Source organism: Callorhinchus milii, unplaced genomic scaffold, assembly GCF_018977255.1.
Source record: "Callorhinchus milii isolate IMCB2004 unplaced genomic scaffold, IMCB_Cmil_1.0 Scaffold2, whole genome shotgun sequence".
NCBI lineage: Eukaryota > Metazoa > Chordata > Chondrichthyes > Chimaeriformes > Callorhinchidae > Callorhinchus > Callorhinchus milii.
The window spans coordinates 50,075,338-50,091,070 of NW_024704743.1; the positions used below are offsets into that span (position 1 = coordinate 50,075,338).

The window sequence follows — 15,733 nt, forward strand, 5'->3', positions numbered from 1 at the left end:
ACAATGTGCCTATCATTCACATCAGATGTGAATCACTCATACATGAACAGATGATGTAAATACTGTACATTTAGACACCATAAAGGCAACGCCTTACATTATTCCATTCCTGAACTAAGCACTTCAACTGATATCATTACTATATTTATTCAAGTCTAATCCACCTCCAAAACTAAAATTCAGGCAGATTTTAGGGATTTTTGGAGAAGAAAAACAAAACAGCTTTACTGCAATTCTAAGGCACACCCTGATTTTGGAGGCATTTTCTGGGGGAGAAAAAATGTTTTATCTTAGAATTAAAGTAAAATAGTATATAATTTGCAGACATTCTTTTGAAAACAATTACCAATTGATTGCCACATTAAGGCAATCTAAAAATCATGAAAAGCACTTTAGGTTAAAAAATAAATTCGCCAGAATAAACGATAAATGCCCATTTCCCAATCCCTCCCCTCTTTCAAGGCAGTTCTCAAAACGTACCTCTTTGACCGCACTTTCAGTCATCATGAAAATCACGCTGATTAACAAATCTGTTTTCAGGTTTTTTTAAAAAAAACATCAGGGACAAGTTCCAAGATTGTCGCAAAAACTGAAAACGCAGAAACGTTGATAGGTTCATTGTACACATAGAGTACATTTATATAAAAACATATCAAATACAATTGTTTCATTAAGTTTATTAAAAATAATCAAATAGAAAACTATACATAAAAAATATGTCAAATTTTACTTGCCGTAACAAGTTGTCCCAGCAGAGTCCTAAACACGATTCATTTTGTACGCATGAACGCACAACCCCACAGTGGTAGTCAGGCCAAATAATTGTTCACCATGACAGAACTTGAACATGATACAGATGGTTATCCAGCACCACAAAATACATAGCACATTTCAGATATTAACTGCATAAACCAAACCTTTGCAATGTAATGTTTTTCTGCTGTTGCCAAAGCTTATACAGCTAGATGTTATGCATCACTTAAATTAATTGAAGCAACTCACCTTTATCTTTCAGGTTTTGGTTGGTGTTGCAGTGTTTATAAGTGCCAATGGAACTTAACCATTACCTCCTATTGTAATTTCATGAAATTAACCTATCCACTCACTTCCATTTGGTAGTTTTATTTCATACAAGTACTCACCAGACACATCTACTTATAACTCAAGTCATCAACACAACTAGCAAACAAAAATCCTCCAGATTTTCAAATTATACTTCAGATTAAATATGCCTAGAAAAAATAAAAAAATTGCAACCTAAATAGTTATCTTCGATCTTAAACTTTGTGAATTCAGCATCTTCTGATGGTCATTTTAAAATTGAACAAATGTTTACTTGTTAAGATATCCATCAAAGACTTATGGGAATGAAAGGTGCAAACTTTTAAATAAGTGTCACTCATCAAGTGTACTTTTTTTTAAAAAGTGAATGATCTAAAAATGGATTGCGCATTACACAGAAGTGAGGTGCCCATCAGCTATGAAAGTGCAGAGAATTGCAAGCCATTAATATATTTATTATTCTATAAACACCTCTCTAGAACAGCAATGCCCAATATATGGCATGCATGGTTAATGTGTGCTGCTAAGATATTTGTGTTTCCACAAGGTGCAGCATTCTAGTTGCAGAGTCGTTTTCTCAGAATATAAAACATTTGTGACTGCAGTTATCCTTTATTAATCTTTCAAACTTAATTCACTTGCAAGTCATATTTATGCAGATTGCTTCTTTTTTGGGGTGAGGCAAATAGTGTTTGTTCATACTGAATACTGATCATAAGGATCCACCGAGCTGCTATATTCACACTACAATCAGTAACGAACTGAGCTGCTAACACATGGTCTCAAATTTGATGGGCACATATTCATCATTCAGCACTGGTATAGGGATATAGATTTCATTTGTATTCTGGTAAGGGGCAGATATCCAACAATGTGCCACATCATTTCTAAAATGTGCAGAATAAAATGATTGAAAGATTTAGGCACATAGCTTTTGTTGTAGATTTTGAATGCAAGCATGCAGAACTGGAATGAATGAAATTTCACTGTTTTGTGATTAAAACACTCAATGTATTTCTTGGTGTAGCTTAGATTTTTAATGCCAACACATTGGATGTATCCAATTCTGAACTCAGCTCATGGGGAATATTCTCTGCAAGTTATCATGGGTTAGAGTGGAGACTTAAACCTCATTAAAAAGTGTAGTCTCCAACCTTAATAGTAAAAGTATCTACAGACTACTTGTTTGTAAAAAAAAAGCAAACTGATAAACCTACAAAATTCAACCTTGTTGCACTTGGATTACATTTTCATATCCTTGTTATTTTCATGAAATTACAGTAGCTACATAGACAAAAGTATGGACTTTACTGGAATGTTCTGGGACAAGAGCACATAGACAGTAAACACGTTGATACAATGCAACATAAAATCATGGCAGTGAGCAATCAACACTACACTTGGCGTACAAATCATTGAGATGAAATACCCTTGTGTTGCTGAAAAGGTTGAAACTATTTAAAAAATGTCTAAATGCTTTCTCTACAAATCTCTTTATGTCATGGCAACATTATATCAAACATAACCACCACCAACAATGGACTTCTTCCTCCATCTATTTATGTTTAGAAGAGTCACAACCCTTTTGTGAGACAGTGTCATGTTTAATTTCAACCTAATTCAGGCAATATACAAGACAAATCCCTAGGACAACTGCGGTACATTCTTTAAAACATAGGGCTAGGCAGGCTGTAAATTTTCTCTCTTCCAAAAAGTAACAAAACAGTGGTTGTCGTGAAAAAAAATCTTGCATAGTCTAACTGTATGCATCAGTAATTTTCATTAAGTGCCAACAACACTGATGTGTTAGATCACTGCTGTCGTACACCACAATGCTGCACCAACCCACTTCTCACAAATGCACACAGCAGATGAAGTACTGTTTCTTTTTTGCTCCTAATAGAACGTATGCATATGAGTATACAGATTCCTTAATGGAATCAACATAATTCCTTCCACCACGTTCTGTTAGCTGGGAACATCATTCACAAATGCCATTTGGACCCCAACATTAACAGGTTACATTTCTACATCAAATGTGAACCAACACGAAACAAAGCTCTGCTAATTCACACGTTTGTTTTCTTTGAGTATGCCTCTCTAGCAAGGCTTGCGTTTCTGGCTCTTACTCAAATTGGAAGTTAGAGATTCAAGGTGACTATAACAGACCCTGAGAAAACGCAGCCCAAAACACAATTGAAGACCAAAGCAGAAGAAAGGTGGATTCAGTTATGCTAAACTCCTTTGAAAACTTCCTGTTAGTATGGAGCGTTACATTGTGTATCAAGGAGACTTAACTGCTCAACTAATTCCTTATGTTGTTAGGACACTCACCTTAAATATCAAACCTGCCAAAACTAAGAATCCTCTATAAAGTTAGATAATGCAACCCGGAAAAGGATTTGTAAACTTCAAAACATTTCCCTCCTCCACTTAAATATAACTTAAACATGTGATAATAACATCATATGAAAATTAAATAAAAACTTCTGAAAACAGTTATTGCACAAATGATACAATCTGTTCAATATGTACAGAGTAAAAAGTTCTGATATATGTATGAAACAATGACTAAGAAGTGGCAAAAAACTATTGCCATGAAAATGTCCATGTAGATCAGCCACGAAAATGACCCTTGGATTAAAGTATTCCTAAAGTTTCCTCTGCTTGTAAAGAGTTGCAGAAAGTGCCTTTCATCTGCAGTGTTGGTGGAGAAAGCTTAAAGCTCTTGCAGATCCATCACCAGAGCTGTTCCAGCAGTGAGTTGAGAACTATGGGAAGCAAAACCTCCAAATCCAATAAGGCTTCACAAATACTTAGCACAAGATGATGTTCTGTGGGATGGAGTCCAATCATCATATTGGACACATGCAAAGTCAGTTGGAGATATGAACCAATATCCACGAACTGCAGTTAAATGCTGGTCTTTATTTCCAGTCTAATGTCAAGATTATTTCCAGTCTGACGTCAAGATTATTCCACTTTAGTGTGAATACGGGATGATTTTCCAATGGAATCACACCCCCTATCTACTTAAACTAATTACAGTGTCCCGAGTGTGTTTTCTCCTTTTCGAAGTGCTGCGAGGATATTGGTTATGGCCTCTGTTCAAGACTGGTTGCTTCATGCCACCCACTGAATTGAGATTGGAGCCTTGGTTATGAAGTCCCTTCACAGAATATTTTGGACTATTGTGCTGCTGTTAAAATTAAAGGAAAAGTAAATCAGAATACTTCAAATGGCAAGAAATTTCAATCCATAAACACCCACCACCCAAGTCTTTTTTTTCATTACAAATGTAAAGCATCATGCACAATACAGAGATTTCACCATTTAAAGTACTGTACATCATTTAATAAATAACGGTTTTAAAAATTTAAATACATAACCATAAATACAGAATCAGAATTTTTGGAGAACAATTTCACAATAGAAACATTTGGTTTATTGACTTACATTTGGATTTACAGCATAGAAGATCATTTGGCTAATCATATCTGCAACAGCTACCTATTCAGTCTTACCTCTTTGCCCCATACACCTTAATATTGCTCATTAATCTGTCTAATTTATTTTGTAAACTATTATTGATTCTGCATGTGTTTTGGTAGAGGATTCTATCTCCTAACAACAACCCTCTGTAAATAAAAACAAATTGCTTACTTAGGTAGCTGGTAACTAAATTTACGTGCTCTAATTATCAACTGACTGGTGGAAATGTTATCCCCATTTACCAACCTATCAAATCATCTCAATTTTAACACCTTAGTCATGTCCATTTTCAAGCTCTTTGTTCCAGGGAACATAGGCTCAATTTATAATTCCATCACTAAAGCCTCTTAGCATCATAGAATCATACAACACCAAAGGAGGCCATTCGGCACATCGTGTCTGTGCCAGCTCTTTGAAAAGAGCTATCCAAATCAATCTGTCCCTGGTATGATCCCGGTGAATCTCTTCTACACTTTCTCCAATGTAGAGTGCCCATAATTGAACACAATACTCCACTGCAAATTAACTAATGGAATGTACTTTTGTACTCTTAAATCCATATTTATAAAACACAGAATTCTATTAGTTTAACAGCTTTGACAACTTGAACTCTTAAAGCTTTAACATTTAGTGCATAAAGTTCCACCCAAAATATTAACACCTCATACTTATCTGCATTACATTTTATCTGCCATCTATCTGTCCAATCACTAATCTTCCTATGTTCTGAAGTTTTGGTCCTCTTCGGCTAGCCATGCTCCCTATCTTTGTGTCTGCAAATTTTGATATTGTGTCCCCTATGCCAGAGTGCAGATTTATACAGATTGATTGCCAGAGGTTCTATGGAAAATGGAAGAGGGGCAGCTCATTCACAGTGATGGTGAACTTTCCCCCTACACACTATTGCAGCAGCAAAATAAATCAAACATCAACCTAGCAATTAATGAATTATGAATCTCAGATACTGAATGTTACCAATAATTTAATAAATGTATCTGTTTGCCTCGACAATCTTCCTCATCCTCTTGTCTTATTTTCCGCAACTTTTACTCTTTTCTACCTATTCTACTTCATAATGGTTTCTTCTGCTTAGCTATATTCTGTGCATCTATGCAAATCTTTTATTTTGGAGGCGAGAGCAAGTTAACAGCTCAAAATAGTTAGCCAATAAAAATCTCAAAAGTTGCAAGATCGACTTAGCTACATCCTACTCAATGTCAAAATTTGTTTCAAACCAGGAAACAAAGCTGACATATAAACATGGCTACTGAACTCAAGGGGTTAAAATACCGACAGCCTATAATCAATTTTTATGGTCCTGTTAGCATCTCAAATCATCCAAATGGAACAGACAATACTAAGTTTTCAGTTTGTAACGTGCATCTATGAAAATTGGGTCAGTCTACAGAAAGGGAGGGCTGTGCAGCAACATTTCTTTGTTGATAAAGTAGTAGGTTACTTCTCCAGATATTAGATTCCTCAGCATAGGTGGGTTGTTCATTATTCTTTGAAAGCTCAACCTTCACATAAAAAATATTAAGTTTGCTGCCATTCTCAAAGGAAAATCTAGCACTGTGCCTGTCTCGTTTTGATATAACAGCTTGTGAAAGGGCTGAGAAGGGTTAGGATGCCAGCAGTTAAGTTTCAACATCCTCCAAAAAAGAATCAACGAAAGTTCTAAAAATGCCAAATCGAAGTGCTGTATCCACTGATGTCAGCAATTGGCATGCAATATACAAGCAATTAAACTTTACATACACTACTAGGATGGAGGGGATCTCACTGAGAGCCCACATTACTATTACTGCATAATGAGGATAATCAGGGGAAAATACAATTCTTTGAAGAAAGTTATGCTTTTCACCCCAAGGTGTTATGAACCACTCCATGGTACAACTTCATTCTGAGGAAAATCTTCAGCTTTTTTTTCTTAGAGGAGCCTGTAGCAACACTGATAGAACTAGCAAGAGAAAATATCACAAAGAGTTAGCTGGCAACAAATGTTGAGTCTGACAACTCAAAACCACACCACTTCAGAAAAGGAAAGCTTTGCTAAATGCAAGATAAAGAATGAGGATAATGATACTAAATAAAGGTAGGCGATCCAGCTTCATTTATTTAATTTCCACATACAAGCAAGAAGTTGTGCAGAAACAAGGAATGGGGCTCTAAAGACTTACATTTTCAAGCCACCCTGAAAAACAGCATAAAAGTTATTGCCTTAAGATCTTAAGTCAACAGCGAAGGCATGCAAACAGCTTACTGGTCTGAGAAGTGGCAAGTATACAAGTAGAACGAGCTCCAATTTTCCCTGCCAAAAGTATACAAATCCATGTAGTGTGCAAACTGCAGCTTGGTGCTGCTTTCAACAGAAATGGTTTGCAAAATAACTAGTTTCTGTTGAATGCAGAACCTAATGCTACAAGTTAAGGCATCAAGTGCTTTATGAATTTAGGATAGTTGTTTCTTCAGTGTAAAGAGTTCAGTAGCAACAAAGAAAAGTTCATATGGTATCAATTATCTTTATGCCTTAAATGTCCCATTTTCACATATCCTAAATCAGAGCATTCCACTGGAAGAATCACAATCCGGAAAAACTTCCTTGAACATTACAAATTAATGTTTAAAATGTAAGCAGGACATTTTGGAGAAAAAAAAAGGAAGTACACCCTAAACAGCAGTTCAGGAACAAAAATCTAAACGTACAGAATAAGAATCGTTGCATTTGGTATAGTGCCTTTCACATCAGGAAGACATCTCAAAAGTGCTTCACAAGATGTACTGCAAAGTGGGCAAATGCAGCAGCCAACAGTCAGGAGGATAGGTTCACTAAATTGGAGTAGTTTTCACCGCAACAGAAGATTAAGAGATGAGTTAATCAAGGTCTCTAGAATTTTATAGATTTGAGGAAAACAAAAGTAAAACATTCCTGCTGCATAGTGAAGAAATCCAAGATAGCATAACATCAGCATCACTATTAGATTAGTGACAGAAGAGGAGGAAAATATTTCACACGAGGATCATACTATGAAATGCTTGGCAGTTGTGCCTATTAAGCAAAGCCATAACATTAAAGAGAACTGTATAATAATAATAATAATCCTTGCATTTTGATATGGCTCTTTTCACGTCTTCTAGACATCTCAAAACACTTCACAGAAATTCACTGTAAAGTGAATTGACTGTATATTTGTGGGTGAAACGCGGCAGCCAATTGCGCACAGCAGTGTCCCACAAACAGTCGTGGATTGAAAATGACCAATTTATTATTGTTTTGTTCTGGAGGGATTATTATTAGGTGTGTGGAGTAAGGAAACTTGCCCAAGGTTTCACCCTGCCTGGAATTGAACCCAGGTGTCTCCCTTGCAAGGAGAATGCTCTAACCACTGAACTACAGGACTCCGCTGATATAAGATATAAGAGGATATAAGAGAAACAAGATAAGGAGTACAAGGAAGAACATATTGGAAGTGTATAGCTCCGATGGAGAAGATGGCACCAAAATAAAGTCGATGGGACTAGTCACCTCCTACTAGGCTTTGATTACTACTACTGTATGATTCTTCCATTTGGAAAATGTCCATTACCAAAGACAAATCCTGTATCAGGCTCAGTGTGCAATTTCTTCAATCATCACAATTCACAGATGTTACATCAACAAACCATCATCTCCAATGATTGTTAAAAGGATGCTCTGACACATCTTGGTACACATAAATGTGCAGGTCTCCTGAACTACTCCATGGTACAATAATCGTGTTTCAAAACTCTGGAACTAAACACATCTGGGCTAATTGTTTTTTTTAAAACAGTTCTCTTTAATGTTATGTAACCAAAAGTTTTAACTTCTTCAGAGATTGATCCTTTCCCTGTATAGAGAAGTGCAAGGTACTACATTTAGGAACAATAGGAAACACACTCCATGGAGAGCGTAGAACTTGCTGGGGGCAGGGGAGGGGTGGGGGGCAAGAGTTAAAAGACATCTAGGGGTGCTGGCTCCTTGCTAACTATGTAAAAACAGTGTGAGGCAGCAATAAACAAGGCAAACCAGTTGCTGGTCACGCTGCAGCTGGAGACTGCATACAGTTCTGGTTGCTGCCACATTTGGGGCTGCTCATACCCAAGAGGCATGGCAGAGCAAATCAATGAAGATGATCCCCAGTGTTAAGAGGAATGAGCTACGAGCAACAATTAGACAAGCTAGGGCTCTTCAGGCCTGTGCGAAAACAACTCATAGAGGACCTTAGAGAGGTGCATAACATTTTAAACTGGAATGAAAAAGTAAACCCAGAACAAAACTTTAGGATGCACCAAGACAGCAGAACAGCAGGACATGCGTTTAGGGTTACAAAAGGCAATTTCAGGAGATACTAGGATGTTTCTCCTTATCCAGATGGTCATTAACAATGAACAGGATGCCAGGAAGGGTGGTTGAGACCAGGAAACTGGACTCATTTAAAAAGCAGCTCAATGCTGTGATGGGAGGACAGAAGAGTGGGTGACCTAAAATCAGATGGGCCAAAGGGCCTTCATCCCAAATCATATTGTGACTCGCCATGCTTTGTTTGTAAGGGGATATACCTTCTGGACACCAGAAGATCACCAACCATTCAGAACAAGCTACCCCAGAATATCTTTATTGTTTGCAATGGGTCTCATCAACAAAACTGCAAAGCAAATACATCCACCAGGACTAGAAAATATCCTTGCTTATCATTGAATAGTCAACCACCACTCTAAGGACGCTGCAGAGACAGTAGATTCAAAATCTAGGATTTTAAATGCAATTTGGAACTAGNAAAAACAATGTATTTTCCTCATTTTAGGTTTTCTATCTCATATTACATATTCTCATTGAAAGGCAAGATCAACTTCAAAGGAACTGCCCATTTCAGCTGGTAGAAAAGGAGTTTTTGCAAGAATGCCTGACAAGCTCCACTATCCCATTCTCTTTGAGAAACTGGGAACTACTCTTTGCCTCTGAACCCTGAAATAATTCTACCCACATATCATAGTTAAAAGTCTTAACAATTACAAATCATGCAATGCAAAACGCACAAGCCCTTGTTGGTTCTGAAATTTAATCTGGTCTTTGGTTCCATGGATTCCTACCTTGTGACATATATGGGGACTTGGCAGAGGGTTAGGATATGTAGAAAGGGGAACAGGATATGAACCTGTCACACGATTCAGTGTTGCTCCTTCTATACAAACCTGTCTGGAAGGAAGTGCAGGGTGCGTTGAAACACCAATGCTAGTAGGTGCGATACCAATCCTAGCCTGTTTGAGGATAGTAAAATAAATATTAATAATGTTCATCAATAACTTGGTTAAAGAAACTAATTTCCATCTATACAGATATATTAATTTAGCCACAAACATTAAATAATCCATTTAACTACATAATGATTCAAGAGCTCAATTTCTAAATGAAGGCAGAGGGATTCAATACTAAAGTAACATCCGAGGGATCGTTCTACCACAATTCACCTTCGTCCATCCTCACAAAAAGACAGCCATTAAATACATCCTCCCCACAGATGTATCTGCACAACTAATCAATTCCTGAAGAATATCTTAAAGGTGCTAAACACAATATTTTGATCAGTAATGGGATGATGCAAAACAATATAGTGGGGGAAAATCATTGGCAAATTCACTGCAGTTTTACAGTCAAAATAGTATTCATTTAAAAAATATTTGAGTGAAAAATACATTTTCAATATCTAAATTCCACTTTTAGTTTGGACCAAATGGCCTTTTAGTCCACATTACCTTATGTCTTTTGCATGGCTACACAAAGCTTTAAGTGTTACGATAATAAACACCATCTTGTGGTACCAAGTCTAGAAAGCCTTAAATGCCCTGTTAACTGATCTCAACTAAAGCAGCAATAGGGCCACTGCAGTTGGTCCCAGCATTTCTGATGTTCATTCAATTGCTTGCAGGGGGGGTTTGAGAGGAAAGAAATTGAGCCAAGGCTCCCAATTTTAATTACCATCCAAATAGCCCTATTAGAAAGCACACTACTGGATGTCAGGCAAGATCAAGTATGACTGGGATGCCTCTCACAATTCAATAGTGTGACCCTCACACATGAAGATACAATATTTGAAGTAATTAGTTACAGTGGAACCACTCCCCAGCAAATTACACGAAGAGAGAAAAATCAGGACGGCGGGGGAGGGAAGAGAGAAATAAAACGGATTCATCTTAAAGTGGTCAAACCGTCTTCAGAGGCTGGAGCAAACATAAATCAGTTACTAGACATATTTTGACTTTACAATTCCCAGCTAAAACATAGCAACTGGTATAAAACTGGACAGCTATCATCATTGGGGAGTTGTTTCCTTTAAGTATATAAGCAACTTATAACATTGGAAATTAGATCAAATGTTAATATTTTATGTTAAACATTTAAAATTTTGGTTAAACCACCATTTTGTAGTGTTTAGTTTATTCTTGATGTCCATGGTGTTATGCACTGCCTCTTTATAATAGCCAACATTAGAAAGTTTGTAAATGTGACAGTGAAATCTGCTTATTTTGAAAGCTGAAGAGGGAGATTTGAATACTCACTCAAATGACAACAGCTTTCTCACCTGAGTACTTGAAGTCACTATCAATGCACTCGTTATGTTTGGCTGTGGTTTCCCACTTGGGATGGGCAGTGTAGGTGCTAAAGTTGCCATCAAAGAAGCTAATGCTGGGATGCTAAGTTGGTGAACGTTTGGAGTTGTGCATGGTGTAGAATCAGAATCCTGTCAAAAGTACCATTAAAAACTCTTTCACAGTGCTATTAAACCACTTATTTCAAATACTAATAGTATACATGTTTGATCCAGCAAAATTCAATTTAAGTAAGTTTGAATGATAGATGTGCTATTGCTGTCCCGTATTTCAAACAGTTCAGACATTGGGTACACTAACTATACTTTAGCTGCAATTTTCAGCACAAAATTCAATACAGAAGAAAAGATAGCATTAACGAGTTTACTTTGGTTGAAGGATTACTTACAATATCACTTCCAGACAGGGAAGAAGCTGATGATGAGGCAGAGGAGAACTGCTGTGGACTGCACAGGGACATAGGCGATGCTTGGCTATAAGGAGATTCAGAATCTCTTTGTTGTTGTTCCCTATTAAGGTTACCAATCATCTGATCCAGTGGCTCAATTTTAACACCATTATCTGCTAATAAAAAAGTTGGCCACATGTAAATGTATAAACAGAACAAAATATTTTCTTTGAAAATTACTCCATGTACTTATTCAAATTAAATTCATAATAATGGGCCATAATCCAAAGCCATAAATGTTCATGAATTTTATAATCCCTCCATGACAAACAATTTCATCTGTAGCATCTACGCTATAGATCAGAGGCCCAAATGGAAATTCAAACATTGTATTGAATTATTTACTATAACTGCATTTTACAAAGCAACTTATCACATCAAGACATCGCCACAGAATATATTATAATTCGGTTTGACTATTTTGTGGGTGAAAACGGCAATCTCCCACAAGCAGTGACCAATTTCATTTTGGTGGATTGCTGTCCAGGATATAGGGAAACTGAATTTTAATGTCCTTCTGGACAGGGAGCCGTTTAACATCTCATTCAAAGGACAGTAATTCTGTTCAAATTCCACTTACAAACCTGAAAGCTGCAAAACACACTCTCCCTATAGAAATCACCCTTCAGTGACTACATGACTATGCTATGTTCCAACATCGAGCATTTTCAGGGTAAGGATAGCACAAGCAAATTATAGAATAAAACTTCACATTACTAGGTTTCCTATTGAACCAACCCCTCGTTTTTCTATTGTTTGGCTGGAAGGTAAGCATAACTGCTCAATGGGGAAGGCAAATGGTAGTTGGAAATTAATGCAATCCATGTCAGGATATGCTCTCTTTGTATCTGCTTCAAATACTTTTCAGTATTCACTGTTAACAGTGGGGGAACTGAATAAATGGTTTCATTTTGAGCCATTTCTGAGATGACAAGTGTTCCTCTGGCAACAATACAGTCCCCTGCATATTCTGGAATTCTGATCCTATAAAAATGGATACCCTGGGAGAAACATCTGTTTCGTTGGGCTGTACTTCAGGCAGCTTTCCTAGCCAGAACTTTTGTAAGAGTGCTAATATTAAGTGTTAGACCGTGTTTTAGAGAAGCCCAGAAAAGTTTAGCTACATTAAATCTCTGGGGGTTTTTAAAAATGAATATTGAATGGATGACAACTTTTTTTAAAAAAAAGTGGCGTGAACAAGAACATCTGAAGCGTAATGTAGGCTCCTAGACAAAGTAGAAATTGTCCCATAATAAAGCCATTCATGCTTTATTTTTGAAAATCCAATTTGCTGGCTTTAGATCACAAATGATTTGTGGAAAGTTACTTTAAAAACNTTTTTTCTGTCAAACATTTTCCACAACATTGTTCTCGTTCACACCTCGTAATTCTATCAATTCTGACACCACCCACCCAGATTATTTCCATTAAATTTGCAGAAAAACTCTGGATTGCAATTTGGATTTAAGCACTTAATTGCCATTAATTGGATAGATAATAATTATAATAATAGACCAACGTTCCAAAAAAATAGTACCAGAAACTATTATACTAGCAGAAAATTCAAATTCAAGAAATAATTTACAGTTGTTGAATTTGATAGTTAAACCACAATCTGCAATTATACAAGAGGGTTTAAACCATAACCAAGTCTGAGTGAAACGGGCAAAAGGAACAGAGAGTCAAATAAGAAAGAAATCCTCCAAAGTGGACAAATAGGATTTCAGGACAATTTGGGGCATGAATTGTCAAAGAACGAACTGTTGGTGGGATTGGCATGAGGATCAGTTCAGAGTGAACAAAGGAACAAATATGGATACATATCTCAAAATTATGGCTCGTCAAAAAACGTTGAAGGTAAATGATGGTCTGTGTCTTAAAATCTCAAAAAGGGAGCAGGAGAATCCAAAGTTTGTAAATAGCATTATGCTGAACATTTTACAATTTTGTCTGTTCAAAACAATGACATTTTCAGCACAACATTTTGTATTACTAACCAGAAGATCCGAGATTATTTCCGACTCCCCATTTCTTCCTGATCCATTCCCTGTAATCTATTACCTCTTGTGTTACTTTGATTATTCGTCCAAGAGTGCTGCAACAAAATAAATAACTTCCATCAACTGCAGAAACTCCCAAATCCTTACAAGCAACTCGAGCATTTGCAATATCCTACCTCTCAGATTCTCGGTTTGGATAAGATCTTGCTAATGGTGTCACAGCATGACTGAGGACAATGTACGCATAATCGAAGACCTGCTTGACTTGCATGGCTCCATAAGAACTCCTGCCCACATCATTTCCTAAAGAAACAAGACAATACAAATTAAACACATACTAGGGAAACCTTCAGTTCCCATCAGAAAATATGGAGCTTTGGAACAGTCAACTACAGTGCAAATAAAAATTAAACCAACATATACTTGGTGGGCAATTTCAACCATAATTACAAGTTCTTCATTACTGTAATCATTTGGATGCAACCATCAATAGTCTGTCAAACATTCATTTCAGATAGCATTCTGAATGTGAATTTTCTGATCATTCCACATCTGCCCAACACGTGTTAGAGTAACATTGAAAATGAAACTTGAGGGAATGAGTAAAGGAAATCTAGCATTTGAGAGGTCGGAAGAACAACTCCACCATTCTTAATATTCTACCAAAAATAGTTCTTGTGAAATTTTGGACATTTAATGAATAAAACCATAAACTTTTGTGGGTATTGTATTCCAAATCTTAGCCTCGTCCAGGTTTTGGTTCATAAAGTGAGGTAAATAAGTCATTCAACAAACAACAATTTGCATTTATATCTCATTATACATGATATTAAACATCTGTGAAGGACTTCGAAAAGTTTGATGTGATAGGCGCTATACAAATACCAATTCCTGCACCTGACAGCTCATATCGGCTTTACTCATGTCTTTTCAACTGCTACCTCCAAGGTTACTAGGATCAAGTCTGAGTTAGTCTTGTCTCAAACCAATGCTGTGATCACAATGGCAGAGAAAATTGAACATATTCCTCAACACCCTTTATGACGATCCTGCAAACTGATTGCTCTCATGTTTTTAACAAGGCTAGCGTCAGTGCCAAGAGCTACATTGGTAGAAATGACGCAATTGCTTCACTGCTAATTGTGACCACAACTTCATCGTACAGCAAGTACTGGCCGTAACCCAAATGACTGGGCTGATCGGTGATCGGCTGATTTACAAGCTGGCTGTATGGGGTTCAGACACATCAGATGCTTGCTCTCCAAACACTGGATCCAATTTGGAATATGGTTTGGCAAGAATTTCTTAAATATCAAGTTGGATGCTAGACAGTTCTGTCCAATTGAGTTGTTTATCAGATATGAGAAGGAATGAACCTCTACTGAGCTGTATGCCAAAGTACATCGGCAATGAGAAGATCGCTTCACCGTGATGGTTCAGGACCATGAATTAGGTTGTGTTAAACCTTATAAACGGTATGTGATAATTGAAGCCATCTCACGGATCAGGAGCTTGATATGGTAGGATCCAAGCACTTGACAATTTTTAAAAATATAAATTAGAAGCTGGAATCAAACGGTTCCAAAGGTTGAATGAAATCCTTCAGATGGAGACATTTCGCCCACAAAATATACAGTCAATTCACTTTACAGTATATTCTGTGAAGTGCATTGAGCTGCCTCGAAGGCGTAGTTTAAAAACTTGATTTCAATGCCTTAGTAATACTGCAATTACATTTGCTGTCTCTGCCACACTGCTACAGTAATGTTGCCTTCATTACTACGACAACAACTTGCATTTATACGCCTCCCTTCACACAAGTAGACTGTGAGTGCTTAACAGCGGTGTGATTTAACTCCAAACTGGAAAGGGAGGGTAAGTAACCAAAAGCACAGTTGAAGAGGAAATTCTTCAGGTGTGATTTGAAGAGGCAAGAAATTCCAGAGATTCAGAGGATGGTGGCTGAAAGCATGGCTGCTAATTGTGGAGTGGGGGTAACAAGGGATTTCAGCAGATCTTTATCAACAAAGTGAAGGTGGAAAATAGTGGGGTGTGTGCAGATTGGGGAGGTAGGGACATGACAGATCTTGAAAAGATTTTA

The 15,733-nt window shown here is 37.0% G+C and overlaps 1 protein-coding gene across 5 annotated transcripts in view; it reads right to left on the minus strand.

The window, feature by feature from the left end:
* Positions 1 to 657: 657 nt before the first annotated feature.
* tent4a (terminal nucleotidyltransferase 4A) overlaps positions 658 to 15,733 on the minus strand; it is a 43,527-nt gene continuing 28,451 nt past the window's right edge. The window contains exons 8-13 of one of the 5 annotated variants that reach the window (XM_042331922.1): positions 13,809 to 13,935; positions 13,630 to 13,727; positions 11,573 to 11,745; positions 11,157 to 11,315; positions 9,667 to 9,834; positions 658 to 4,261 (exon numbers count right to left, since the gene is read on the minus strand). In XM_042331922.1, coding sequence (XP_042187856.1) covers positions 4,088 to 4,261; positions 9,667 to 9,834; positions 11,157 to 11,315; positions 11,573 to 11,745; positions 13,630 to 13,727; positions 13,809 to 13,935 — 899 coding nt within the window. In that variant the 3' untranslated portion in view covers positions 658 to 4,087. Of the gene's footprint in view, positions 4,262 to 9,666; positions 9,835 to 11,156; positions 11,316 to 11,572; positions 11,749 to 13,629; positions 13,728 to 13,808; positions 13,936 to 15,733 lie in introns of all 5 variants that reach the window. The other 4 variants (XM_042331921.1, XM_007900532.2, XM_007900531.2 and 1 more) reach the window with 4 other exon arrangements.